Below are 13,970 nucleotides of genomic sequence, written 5' to 3'. Positions count from 1 at the left end.
ACTGTGTAGTAAACACTTGTTCTTATGTGCCGCTCTCGCGGTAAATGTTCTGTAAGTGATTTACGATGGTTGTTGTCAGCGACCCCCTAGACCAGGTATTAATATTTTTAAACAGCAACCCTTGACAAATGGCGATCCGGCGAAGAGGGAGTTCGGAAGCTCTGGCCGATGCCAGCGGGTGACGGCTGCCGCTCCTGATAGTTCACACGGTGAGAGAACGCTTCCCTTCCTGCAGTTTCCGTTCTTAGTCGTGGCTCTGTTCTCTAGAGCCACTGGAACGAGACTCTTCTACATGGCTGTTGTTCAGGTATTTGAAGAGAGCGACCTTGGCCTTGCTGAACTGTCTCTTGTTCTATTCCCAAAGATTAACTTTAACACGGAAGGTATTTGAAGGGCTTTTTCAGATAGGGCTTTCTGAGAAAAGGAAAGAAAAAAAAGGCGTCGAGCCGAGACTCTGCGTTGGTAGTGAGTCTTCGGAGATTTCTGGTGTGTAGAGATGCCTCAGAGTTGAGGCTGAAGCTTCTCAAGTGGACTTGTGGGCCCGGAATGGACGTGCAGCCGGGGGGCGGGCGCGCCGCTGGCGAGGCCTTGGCTTTATGCTGGCAGGCGGGAGCCAGAGTCGGCACTGGAGTGTGCCTCTGCGCGGGTCCCGGACACGCAGCCCTCAGAGGCCAGTCCGGCTCTGTCCGGCGCCCTCGCATTCAGCTGTGTCACTTGGCCTCCGCCCGGCTTCAGTAGCCCCCTTTGTGGTGTTGCAGTCTGCTGTAAGGCTTTTGTTGTTATTTCATTGATGTCTAATTAGTAGCTGTGTGAAATGGTACTGGCCTAGCAAATGATACCTTGCCTAAATTATGCCGTGGCGTTGTGTAGGGCAGCAGCAGAATTGCTATTTTAAAATGGGATTTCGTAAAATAAACATGTGTCCCAATTACAGGAAATACTAAGTTGATGATTAATTGATGCCGTGGAGCCGGCCTTGCGCTTTTAAATGCCTCTACTCTCGTGATCATCCGTCTAATGAGGTTTCAGCAGGCCCATGCCTCGGATCATTTCCAGAGAGCTGATATGCAGCTTGTTTTCTGCCCTCTGGTGCTGCTGGGGCAGGTGGCCACAAGGGGACCATGCAGAGGACTCCCCTCCACACTGCAGGGCAGAGTTGCCAAAGGATGGTGAAAGGTGAAAGGAGGCTGTCAGGGTCTGTCTTCTACAGTTCACGCAGGGCCTCTCCACACTGGGGCTCAGGCGCTGCGGCTGTTGCTACATTCTCAAGGACTTCGTAAGCTCCTGCCATTTGTGCCTTTGTTGTCTTAGTGCTGGAGTATCTTAGATACTCAGATAAAGGGAAGGCTATGTAGAGAATAGGTATATTTCCAGCCTAGGGGGTGAAGCCTTGTGCCTGCTGATACATACCCAGGGCTTGTCAAAATGGAGATGATTTTGTGTGTAACTGTGTGAGTGTTACCTGGGATGTGAAATGGGTAGAAAATTTAAATATGTCTGAGACAGTTTGGAAAAGTCACTGAGAATCATCCCTGACCTCTGACCTTTGGGGATTGATAGCAGCAACAGATGTGCCATCTCAAAAGCAACCCAGAATGCTGAGGGCCCACGGGCTTCACGCAGGTGTGGCATTTCTTCTGGGGGGAGGCTGTGGTCCAGACCCCAACCTGTTGGATAGATGTCCGACTTCTTCCAGAACAGCACTGAGGCGCACGAGTGGGAGAGGCCCTGGACTTGGACTTTAGCGTCCTTGCGATTTGGGGCAAGGGTTTCACCTTTTGGATCCTCGCTTTCCTCACCCTTGTCCTCTCTCTCCTGGAGCTCCTCCCAAATGGGGCTGAGGATTCAATAAGTGAGTGAGTGGTAGATGGATGTGGGAAAGCACCTAGCTCAGGGCACAGCAAAGAGACACTCAGGAAATGTGGGCTCCGAAGGGGGGGGGCGGGTTGCATCTGGGGCCTCAGGTTTGGCAAATGTACGCACTTCTCCTTCCCTCCAGATGCAGTGAGGGCAGCTCCTTTGTACCTAGGCACTGCACAGTAATATGTCCTCGGGGCTGGCCTGTTAACCCCACTTTTCTCGGGGGAGTGAAAGGCCCATGTGCAATTAACAGCTTTTAAGCCAGAGAATTGAAGACTTTGTCATCGATGTTCTTTAAAGGTTCACCTGCCACTATTCTGGGGCCCCAGAAATAGGCTGACTGCTTTGATCTTGCCTGATGGCTGCCTCTCCAGAGGCGTGAGTCACAGTGATAACTGACATTGAGACACTCGGCTCTCTGGAGCTTACTGGTCACCTTTTGGCCCGGCCCTCCGTCCGCTGCCCACACTGCCTTCTGGTGTTTGGTGTTGGCTCCAGGGCACGTCCTCAGTGCCCTTTTGGCTAAGCAGGGTTGGTTTAGCCGTGAGATCCACTCTGGTCTTCACTGTGACTGCATCATCCTTTAGAACTGTGTGATCTTAAGGGTGCAGCAGTGGACTTTCCTTCCCTGAGACGGGGTGGGGGGGTGGAGGTGTCAGTAGCCAGTGATTGGAATCCACTCCAGGGTGAGCAGTGCTTCCTGGGGTGAGGGGTGAAGGGGAGGTCAGTCTCTCACCTGCTACTTTATATTCTTCTGTATTACTTAACTAAATTTTAGTATTGTTTTTAAGTATTGTTTTTTTCCTTACCTGACTGTATACTAAATCAGTTACAGAAGCATCACAGAGCTAAGTTGGGGGGGGGTGTAATAAAAGATCAAGAAAGAAGAAATAGAAGTATCTGCTCTCAGAATAGGAGAATTTGTTCAAAGATAAAAAACAAAGGGAGACAGCATAAAGAAACTGGTCTTGAAAACCTAAAATTTTTAAATTATGGACTTCAAAAAATTCAATATACAGAATTAGAAGAGCGATAACAAAGAGGAGGAAAATGTAAATGTATGTAATGTTAACATGGTCAGTTCCTTACTATTCAGAGGCCTCTTTCAAGTACACAATGAGAGGGACCACTCATAGGGAAATGAACAAGAATGACAAGAACATGAATAGGAAATTCACAAAGTAAGAAACACACACTGCCAAGAATCTGTTAAACTTACTAGCTATCCAGAAAACATAAGAAACATAATTGTAGGGTATTTTAACAGAGAAAACTCGGGAAAACCTAAATGATTAACAATAGGACTATTTTTAAAGTTATTGTATACTTTGATGTCTTTAAAATGAAAAAGAATATTTAATGATTAGGATAAGCTCACAACATACTTTGTAAGTGAAAAGGGCGGGTTAAAGCACAGTATTATCTCCATGAAAAAAAAGAAAAAAACACAAAATTCAAGGGGTACCTGGCTGGCTCAGTGGTAGATCATGTGACTCTTGATCTTGGGGTTGTGTGTTCAAGCCCCACATTGGAGCTACTTAAAAAAAAATAATAAATTCAGAAGAGTACATCAAAATGTGGACAAAAATTAGCTGAGGTACTTATACATTATTTTAATATTTACAAAAAAGTATTTTTAAATATTGACGTGAAAAAGAAAACGGGGGGAGAGTGCATTGAAGCACATTGGAAAGTCCAGAGCGCTTCACCCTGTTCCTCTGGCGGGTGCCATGTGGAATCACCCTGTCTTTGCTCAAGTCCAGTCCTCCTCGTTCTCTGCTCTGCACTCCCTGCTCCTAAGAAACCTGCTTGTTTCTCCTCAGGACTGAGCACTGAAGGCATCTACCGGGTCAGCGGGAATAAGTCTGAGATGGAGAGTCTGCAGAGACAGTTCGACCAAGGTAAGGCCGCAGCCTGGCCAAGCATCGGAGGCTGGAGCCAATCAAGGCAGACGGGACAGCCAGGCTTGCTGACTGAGAGAGAGAGCATTTGGGCCCAGTTAGCCTTGTCCCCATGCGCACACTGCCATGTGGAGGAGGGGGGACAGGTCCTGTCAGCAAACAGAAGCATCTTCCCTGCCAAACGCACGTCAGCCAGCTGCTCCCCATGTCGCCGTCCACAGACGCTGTTGCAGGTCACCCTGGCGTGCGCCTCGGTCACCTCTGGGAGCCTTACTTCCCTTGCAGTGGGTCTGACAAGGGTAGTTGCAGGCACATAATACAAAGTGGGGTTGCAGTCATGGTCCTGTTTTGCTGGGGCCCCAGGAATACACATGACTCCCCTCCTTGCAAAATCCCTGCATGAGAGAGTCAGTGAGAGGGAACAGTTATGATCAGCTGAGCTTTGGCACCCAGGCTCCCAAAGCTGAAATCTCGTGAGTTAGACTGGCTCTTGGCAGGGGCTCATTTCTCCTAAGCTAGGTCTCAGAGGCCTAGAGCCAGAGAGCCAAACTCTCCATCCTAGAACAGAGCAGCTACGGGATGAGAAGTCACACCCACGGTGCCAGAAGCAAACGAGCCAGAGCAGTAAAAGTTCTCAGATGTCACCAGCCAGAGAGCAGAGTAAGCTGAGGATCAAAGTAGGATCCAGCTCGGCATGTGGCTGGGCCAAGGAGACCAAACCAGACTCTGAAGCCAGGCAGCCCGTGTGGGCCTACAGGACAGAGCAGCAACCAGGAGCAGGCACCCTACCCCCGGGCTCCCGGGGGGGCCATCGCACTTTGCAGCGCCACGGTCGGTCTCTGTTAGCTGGCAATGGGGGAGGGCGTCCACTAAGGAAGGGAAACACCTGTTTATCCTGCAGGATAGGGAGCACGAGGTCAAAATGAGGGTGTGGCCACACACTTGGGTATGTACTTGTGTATATACAAGAATCTGTTAACAGTTTATACCCCCCCAAAATGGAAGCAGCTCATGTCTAACAGTAGATGATTTCTTGTAAATCAGGAATGCAGTAAAGTATTCAAAGAAAAGCGAAGACACAGAGGTCAGTGGTGTCATAGGCTGGGAGGGACCAGAGGGAGAACGAGGCGTCTAGTCATCCTGCCACTTTAAGGAACAAGGATGGAGGCAGCAGTCAGGACTGTTGGTAATGTTCTGTAACCCACTGTGAAAAGCGAGCCAACCTTTTAGGAAAGTCCTTTATTTTTTCCAGAGGGGAGGGTGTAAGGAAGCGGTGGCACCACATCCCAGCCAGACAAGGGGAGTTGGGCGGCCCAGAATGACGGGGTGCAGTTGCTCTATTCAAAGGATGACCTTGGGGGCGCCTGGGTGGCACAGCGGTTAAGCGTCTGCCTTCGGCTCAGGGCGTGATCCCGGCGTTCGGGGATCGAGCCCCACGTCAGGCTCCTCTGCTGTGAGCCTGCTTCTTCCTCTCCCACTCCCCCTGCCTGTGTTCCCTCTCTCGCTGGCTGTCTCTATCTCTTTCGAATAAATAATAAAAAAAAAAAAAAAAAAAAAAAAAAAAAAAAAATCAAAGGATGACCTTGGAAGGAGGCCTGGGGTGTCAGCCTCGGTCTGCAGATCTCACAGTGTGTTTTTTAGCAGTGCCCAGGGATGCCACCTCCTGTTCAGTCTGTGATAATCCCAAGTCCCTGCCCAGGCTCCAGGCCAGCCCTGGGCAGCATCCCAGGGTCTTCGAGGTTTCTCTGACTTCCCCTAAGCACTGAGTTTTCCTTTTGCTTCTGTCCAGCTTACATTGCCCTCCCTCTCCCAACTTCCTTTCAGACCACAACCTGGACTTGGCGGAGAAGGACTTCACAGTGAATACCGTGGCTGGCGCCATGAAGAGCTTTTTCTCAGAGCTGCCAGACCCCCTGGTCCCGTACAACATGCAGATCGATCTGGTGGAGGCACACAGTGAGTACCGGCCGCTCGGCCCGGCTCTGGGCGCAGGCAGCTCCCTGGGCTGAGTGTGCTGGGTGAATTGAGGGAGAGGGCTTGCAGCACCATGAGAATGGGTCCTGCGCTCAGGGAGCAGACGCTCTGGCTCTTCGAGCTGGGCTCAGAAGGACAGAGGGACAGGGAACAAAGGATGACTCCATAGGGGCTTGCAGATCAGGCCCCTGCCTTTGTAGACCAGAGGGGCTCTTCTAATAAGGGTTCTGTCCGGAGAGTTGCGGGTTCCCCCAGAACTCCATGAGTTAAGAGTCTGGCTTTGTATCAGACTTGAGTCACATCCCGGCTCCTTGGCTTGTCCACAGTGTAAGCGTGGCCGGCGCAACCTTCCCTGACCCTTAGTTTCCTATGACACTGTCCCTACTCCCATTCATGGAAGATTAGGAGAGATCTAGAGGCAGGGCTGTAACAGGCCTTTCTTCTCCCCTCGCTCACCCATCCCTCTTACAAGAAAGTCAGCATGTGGTCTGGAGCCAGCCCACCTCGGAGGAACCCAGCCTCTGGAGGGAAAGGGACAGCTCGAATCGCCCTAACCAGATGACCGCTTGGGGCTGTAGCAAGTTAGCACCTCTGGTTTTACTGGCGACCTTTGTGTGCCATCCTGCCAACCCCAACAGCTGTTTCCGCCCTGACCTGCCCCTCTCGGGAGACGTTTGTCGCTGTATTGGGAGCCTTCCCAGCGGGCAGCCTTTCCTGGACTTGGGGCCGAGCTGCAGCTTCCCACCTTGTGGCACTTTTTCCCTTTTTTAGTCAAAGGCGGCCTTCCTGCTTTGCAAGGCTGGTGGGCCAAGACCCCCAGAAGGAGCCATTTGCTGTGCAGCTGCAGAAGGGAGGGTCTTGGCCAGTGACCAAGGGGGGGGGGAAGGGAGCTGTGTTCCTTAGACCACAGGACCTTAGTCTCATCTCATCGCTGCCCAGTTCAAAAGAGGGAGTTTTAAGCCAGCATGATTTACTCACAAGGCTGATGGTGATGGTGTGGGTAGCAATTTGGGGGAAGTCATAAATCAGGGTTTTAAGTCTTGGATCACAGGCTCTTAGTGACTTCGGGAAACGGGGATGCTGACAGCAGCCCACCCCGAACTGTGGAGGCGCCCCTGTCAGAACCTGGCTGCTGCCCGGAATTCAAGGGCCCCCGGAGTCACCCTTCCCTGGTCTGCATTTCCGATAATATGTGTTTCTGCAAGCCGGGTGCCACCTTTGCTGTGCTTTATCCCCATGGTCTTGGCAGATGGGACTCTCTCACAGCTTCTGAACTTATCCAAGCCCATCAAGGATGGAGCGGAAGCGCAGAGTTCTGGCACTGTCATGGGGTTGCCTGGCGTTCATTCCCAGCAGGAGTCCAGGTTTCTCCAGACCAGTTGAGTTGGGTGGGGACAGGTGCTCTGCTCCTGCTGTCCAAAGATAGAGCCTTCCGAGCTATCAGCCCTCCGACAGGCTCCGGGCTGGCCCAGATGTGAAGCGCATAGGAAATCTCCATCTGGAGCCAGCTTGATTTCCACCTAGGCTCCGCTGTGGGCGGAAGTTAGGAAGAAAAGGTGTGGGCTGGTACTCCGTCCGCGCTCCGAGCGGGAGGATTCCCGTCAGCATTTGTCTTGACTTGGCGCCATCTAGAGGCTCGTAGAGTTCCGGCTCCCAACAGAATCCCATTGTTTCTGCAGGGATTGCTGACATAGCGTCTTTTTGTTTTTTTGCGGGGGTAGCGAGGGGTAGGGGAGGGAGGTGTTACTGATAGGGAATCAGCTGCCCTTCCTATAGCAGCGTCCCTGGCTTCCACCGCTGAGGAAGGGAGCTTCTTGCTGTTCCTGCAGCCTGGAAAAGGGTGGAGATTTCTGCTTCCTCTTCCCATTGTGTGTTTCCTGTGCCCGAAGCTAGTCAGCTGGAGCTACTCAGCTGGGGCTCCGTTTTCTTGAACCTGGGGGTGGGCGGAAGGTGGGGGCGGGGGAAGGATCTCGCTGACTGGGCACCTTCCAAGGCCACTGGGGCTGTGCGTGTCCTGGGGTGGGTTTAACTGAGCCAGTGACACCAACCAGGCCAGACCAGCGTTAGTGTTAAGGGACATTATGAAACAAAGATTTTCAAACCCAAAAGTAGGTATTCCCAGCCTGGCTGGGTTTCCATGGCAACGTCAACTTGACCAGCTCTTCCCACTTAATACCTAAGAGCTGTTGTGTTTGTGTGTGTTCAGGGCTTGGAAATGGTTTCAGATCCCATCACAACAAATACCAAGGTCACTATCAAATTGTTTTGTTAGCTCCAGAATTTCACAATATTGAACGTTGCTGAAAATATGCCCACAGACAGGGGCGCCTGGGTGGCTCAGATGGTTGGGCGTCTGCCTTCAGCTTGGGTCGTGATTTCCAGGTCCTGAGATCCAGCCCCACATTGGGCTCCCTGCTCAGCGGGAAGCCTGCTTCTCCCTCTCCCTCTGCCCCTCCCCCTGCTTGTCCCTTCTCTATCTCTTGTCTCTCTCTCAAATGAATAAATAAAATCTCTAAAAAAAAAAAAATGCCCACAAATAGAGATTTTTGTGATTATTCACCAGTTATCTTCCTAGCCTCCTCAAGGTGGTGTGTGGGTGATTCAGAAGTGAGTAACAGCAGCGGCCGCCGCCCATACCTCTTAGGGAGTGGCATGCTTGGGCTTGACCTTCTGTGCAGAGACATTGTCCCTGCCCTCCCAGGGTGTGTACTTCAGTTACCTGCCAGACAGAATGAAGCCAGCTGAGCTAGAAGTGCAGAAAATGCAGTGAGGGGGTACTAGGGTCGAGGGCTTCATGGAAGAGGTCGCACCTGGGCTGTGGCTTCAGGGAGGACCAGGATTTCAGGAGACAGAGAAAAGGGCTTTGAGTTCCCTGTTCCATGTCACCCACACACCTCACCCTGGCCTTTACCATCTATTATCATTTATTCTCACCCCACGTGTTCTCCTCCTCTCACGACACCCTCAACCCCACTACCACCGATGTGGAATCCCCCCAGTCCAGCCAGTCCCCCACAGGCCCTGTCCTCCATCTGTGTGCCGCACGGGGTCCTAGCGCTAGCTCAGTCTTCATCCAGAGGGCCTGAGCCTCCTTAGCCCTGTAACTGCTTATAAAGCCCCATGTGCGCAGAGTACAGAAGACCGGTGGCTTTCACCGGCTTGTCAGAGGGGTATGTCCCCCGAGTGTTCCGGGTACTGGCGCACCGTCTCACCATTCCCGTCAAGAGGTGGGACACCTTACAGCTAGAGATGGTAAACTAATTCTGGATCCTGCTTCCTTTCTTTTTCTGTCGAGATAACTGCGTCAGGTCACAGGGGTGTTCCTCACTCACATCCTGGCACGTGCCAGGCCCTGTGTGGGACAGGGTAGATGGCATGGCAGATGAGTGTGTGGTCAGATGGGGTAGGAGGCACAGAACAGGTGACTGCAAGGTCATGGCTCCCGCAGAAAGACACCCAGAATCTTCCATTCCAGGCCCAACAATAGACTGAAATCTTGGCCTTGGACTCGTTTTGCACCTGAGGGAGAGGTGGGGGTTGCATGCTGTGTGGGTCTCCGTGTACCACTGAGAGGGTGACAGGGCCTTGAGCTGGGCTGTTCCTTTTCTGCTGGTGCAGGTGCACGATATGGTCTGAGGCCATCAGAGATTTTCCTCCAGGCTCTGAGTTTTGTGGCAGCAGATCCCAGCCTCCAGTCTGATGGCCTGGGCTGAAGGGGGCAGCAGAGCACGCCAGCCAGGGCAAGAACCCCTACAGCAACCTGTGTGACCTTGGACCAGTACTCTTACTTCTTGGAGCCTCAGTTGATCTGTGTGCCGTGAGGAGTGTGGCAAGCTAACCCAAAGCCGTGGCCTCTGCTTCCTCTTGCGGTCTCGGGGTACTTCTTAGTCTGAGTTCTCCGTCGCCTGGGCTGCATCCAGATTACTCTGGGTTCAGCTGGCCTGAAAACGCCCCTCAGGAACCTGTCTTGCTGTGCTGGTTGGCTGAGATCTGATTTCACCAGTACGCGGTGTGAGCTGGGGAGGCCCTGGAGTTGGAGAGCTCCGCAGTGTGGCGGAAGGCAGGCGGCCCCGAGCAGGCATGCGGGACCGGGAGACGGCCTGCACCCACCCACCTTCCCCCTCACCAGTCTCCCGTCCATGGTGCTGCCTCTTGGCGTTTTCTCCGCCAGCATGTAAGGGGAGCCCAGTGTGGTAAGGGCTGCACAAAGAGCGACTCCGACCTTGTCCCATTAGCACTCTGGCAGAGTGCCAGAGAGAAGGTTCCCTTGCTTGAGGGAGGAGGCGAGCGAGGTCAAGTCAGCAAGATGGGCCATGTTTTTCGTGAGTCAGAGGGAGGGCTGGGCTCTGTACTGAGAGGCTTCCTGTTGCTCTCCTTGATGTCCTCCCTCCTCCTCCTCCTGCCACACTCCGTGCTCCTCCACACTCGTGAGCACGTGCACCTCGAAGCCGGCTGGAGAAAGGGAGGGGGGATGCACAAGGAGGGGGACCATCTAGGGCCTTGCTGGGCACCTTGCTGCCGCGACGTGGGGAGGGAGGCCGGCATTCCTGAGGTCGGCGTGTGAGTCCCAATACTCCCACCTCCGCTCCCTCCTCCTCCCAAGGAAGACAGAGAGACAGCAGACATCCTTGTGGCTCCATGGAGGACAGGCCCCCGTCATTGCCAACCCGGCTTCCTGCCTCTAGCCAAGAGGACGGAGGAGGCCCGGCCCACTCTTGGGTGCAGGTGCCCCGGGGGTCAAATGCCTCATGGGAACACACAGCTGCGTTTGTGGCGCGCACAGTGCCGGCGTGACCTGTGCTCAACTCGCGTCCGGGAGGGGGTGTCATGATTCCGTTGAGGGAGATTCTGAGCCCCGCATATGCTCCTCAGGTGTCAAGACAGCCCCTCCTCCTGATGAGAGCGCTGGACTTGTTTTAAGTAAACTTTGTACTGAGGTTTAACAGGAAAGATTTTGGAAACTCAAAGCCAGAGAGAAAGTGTACTCTCGAGGTCAAACCCTTAAAATAAAGCTTGGGTGCAGAGCACTGACGGTGATAATGGCCCCACACAATTAGTTCCTGTGGTTTTTCCGTCATTTTCTACCAGACAGCTGTTACCGAAACATGATTTTTATCAAGTCCCACTCTTGAGTCAAAAGATTCACGGGGGGGGCGCCTGGGTGGCACGGCGGTTAAGCGTCTGCCTTCGGCTCGGGGCGTGATCCCGGCGTTATGGGATCGAGCCCCATATCAGGCTCCTCCGCTATGAGCCTGCTTCCTTCCTCTCCCACTCCCCCTGCTTGTGTTCCCTGTCTCGCTGGCTGTCTCTATCTCTGTCGCATAAATAAATAAAATCTTTTAAAAAAAAAAAAAAAAGATTCACCGGGTTTCATGCCCACGAGCCTGCCGGCAAAAGCTCGGGGTCACCCCAGCCCTGCCCATCTTCGCAGCCTCCTTTCCCACTGCTTCCTACCCTCAGGCTAACTGCCGGTGCTGACCGTGTGTCTTCGTGTGAGCTCTGTGTCTCACCGTGTGGCATCGCCATCTTCAGCCCCATCGCTATCTTCAGACAAGCGGCGCACGCCAGAAGTGTCACTCATCCACGGTCACGCAGCTGGCCGTGTCAGAGACAGGATTTGAACCCAGGACCACGCAGGTTGGGTTTGGGCTCTGACCTGCTGCACAGCCTTTCCTCCCTACACGTTGCCGTCCCTTCCCGGCCGTGCACACTCCGCCTGTCCTTCCTAGTCTAGCCCCAGCCGGGCTCCTCCCGCGTGTCCCCAGACTGTGACCCTGGAGGCACGTCACCTGCTTCAGAGATTCTTTTTTTTTTTTTTTTAAGATTTTATTTATTTATTTGACAGAGAGACAGCCAGCGAGAGAGGGAACACAAGCAGGGGGAGTGTGAGAGAAAGAAGCAGGCTCCTAGCGGAGGAGCCCCGTGTGGGGCTCGATCCCAGAACTCTGGGATCACGCCCTGAGCCAAAGGCAGACCCTTAATGACTGTGCCACCCAGGCACCCCTGCTTCGGAGGTTCTTAACTTGGAGGCCGTAGGCTCCTAAGGAACAGGATGAATTTTGGGGAGCCCGCGAGCCTCCAGCAGTTGTAGACAGAGTTGTACGTGGCATGTTTGAGGAGAGGCTCCAGAGCTTACAGCCATCGCAAAGAAGTCTATGCCCCCAAACTAGTCAGGAACCATCATTTTTTTTTTTTTAAGATTTTATTTATTTATTTGACAGAGAGACAGCCAGCGAGAGAGGGAACACAAGCAGGGGGAGTGTGAGAGAAAGAAGCAGGCTCCTAGCGGAGGAGCCCCGTGTGGGGCTCGATCCCAGAACTCTGGGATCACGCCCTGAGCCAAAGGCAGACCCTTAATGACTGTGCCACCCAGGCACCCCTGCTTCGGAGGTTCTTAACTTGGAGGCCGTAGGCTCCTAAGGAACAGGATGAATTTTGGGGAGCCCGCGAGCCTCCAGCAGTTGTAGACAGAGTTGTACGTGGCATGTTTGAGGAGAGGCTCCAGAGCTTACAGCCATCGCAAAGAAGTCTATGCCCCCAAACTAGTCAGGAACCATCATTTTTTTTTTTTTTTAAGATTTTATTTATTTATTTGACAGAGAGACAGCCAGCAAGAGAGAGCGGGAGCACAAGCAGGGGGCGTGGGAGAGGGAGAAGCAGGCTTCCCGGTGGAGCAGGGAGGTCAGTGTGGGGCTCGATCCCAGGACCCTGGGATCAGGCCCTGGGCCGAAGGCAGACGCTTAACGACTGAGCCACCTAGGCGCCCCAGGAACCATCTTTTTTTTTTTTTTTTTAGCAATTCCCCCATTCACCCACCCCCACAACCGTAAGTGTGGGAGAGCTGTTATCTCTTCCTGGATCAACTGTGGTTTTTCTGGGTCCTAGGTGTCACCTTCAACTCTAAGAAGTAGCCGTAGGGAGGTCTTTGATGCTCAGAGAAATCTGGGCCGGCTCTCCCAGCCAAGGCAAGCCAAGTGTATTCAAGAAAGGGCAGCCAGGACCCCAGGGAGCAAGCATGATGGGCCACACTCAGGCTCCGCAGCCCGTCAGTGGGGTTTGGTTCCCAAGCTCTGCAACGTCACCTTCCTTGTCCCTCAGTGCGCTGACAAGCCCCTGCCTCATAGGACACCGACGACTAACCGAACCAAGCCTGGTGTAGATGAGCACTTATTCGAGTTAACTTGTTTTCAGGCTCCCACTACATTAGGATTCCATGATGGGCAAAGTGTGGGTGGTAGTGGGGGAAGGGGGTGCGTAGTCCCTTTGATGAACTGCATGAGAATTCCCCCACTGTTTCCATCAGCTCCTCCAATAGGGAGATGTGTAGAGGGTCCTTGTGTCTCTAGGAAAAGGACAGAGCCCTGGTCTTATGACAAACTCCCTCCCTAGACAGTCTGTTGGCGTGGGTGGGTGGCAGCGCTCCCCCGTCTGGTCAGGAAGCACGCAGGCTTTCTGCATTGGGATGCCTGTCTCCAGGGGCAACCGGATGAGCAAAGAATGGTGTTCTTTATGGCGGTGTCTCTGTGGATCCTTGAGTCTCGGGTACTGGGGGCCAGGAAGCCCCAGGCACACAGTGCTCCCCTTCAGCAGGGGCCTGGGACCCAGAGGTGGGCCTGGCTGTTGGGTCGGTGCCACCGCCAGGTGTGCCTGCCTTGGGCAGAAGCTTTTGGGGGAAAGACTGGGGTTGACCTTGTCTGAAAGCCCTGGGCTGTGCCCCGAGGTGGCCCTCATCCCGCTCATCTCACCACCTGCCCAGGACCAGTATCTGTCTTGAGCCCGTAACACCCACCAGCCATGGCCACGAAAGTCTTGGTTTTCTCTTTCCTCAGAAATCAATGACCGGGAGCAGAAGTTACATGCCCTTAAGGAGGTACTCAAGAAATTTCCAAAGGAAAACCACGAAGTCTTCAAATACGTCATCTCTCACCTGAACAAGTATGTTGCAGGGCTTGCTATTTGGTCTTCCCTTCTCCCGAAATTACCAGTCAGGGCCAGCTAGCAGCAGAATGAAGCTGGGCCGGGCCGGCCTGCCACCAGCTGCTGGGGCGGCTCCTCAGTGGGGCCCATCTGGCTCACCAGGGAGCATCCTTGTTACAATTTCCTCCTTACATTTCCATCCTGGTTCTCTCCGAGAGGCCCCCGCGGCCCCAAGCGTGCCCAGAGTGTGTGTGACGAAACCCTGGACAAGATGGGGGTGCTGGGAAGAAACTTGAACCTGTCGAGTAAGTGCAGCAG

General features: G+C 53.4%; 1 protein-coding gene across 1 annotated transcript in view; it reads left to right on the top strand.

Moving 5' to 3' along the window:
* The window catches only part of ARHGAP35 (Rho GTPase activating protein 35), an 84,805-nt gene that overhangs the window by 65,247 nt on the left and 5,588 nt on the right, over nucleotides 1-13,970 (top strand). Inside the window, exons 3-5 of the mRNA XM_002923043.4 lie at nucleotides 3,684-3,761; nucleotides 5,586-5,717; nucleotides 13,565-13,670. Of these exons, the coding sequence (XP_002923089.2) occupies nucleotides 3,684-3,761; nucleotides 5,586-5,717; nucleotides 13,565-13,670 (316 nt within the window). The remainder of the gene's footprint in view (nucleotides 1-3,683; nucleotides 3,762-5,585; nucleotides 5,718-13,564; nucleotides 13,671-13,970) is intronic.

This window comes from Ailuropoda melanoleuca, chromosome 12 (assembly GCF_002007445.2).
Source record: "Ailuropoda melanoleuca isolate Jingjing chromosome 12, ASM200744v2, whole genome shotgun sequence".
Taxonomy (NCBI): domain Eukaryota; kingdom Metazoa; phylum Chordata; class Mammalia; order Carnivora; family Ursidae; genus Ailuropoda; species Ailuropoda melanoleuca.
The sequence above is the reverse complement of the archived record's forward strand: the minus strand, read 5'-3'. Positions and strand labels throughout refer to the sequence as shown.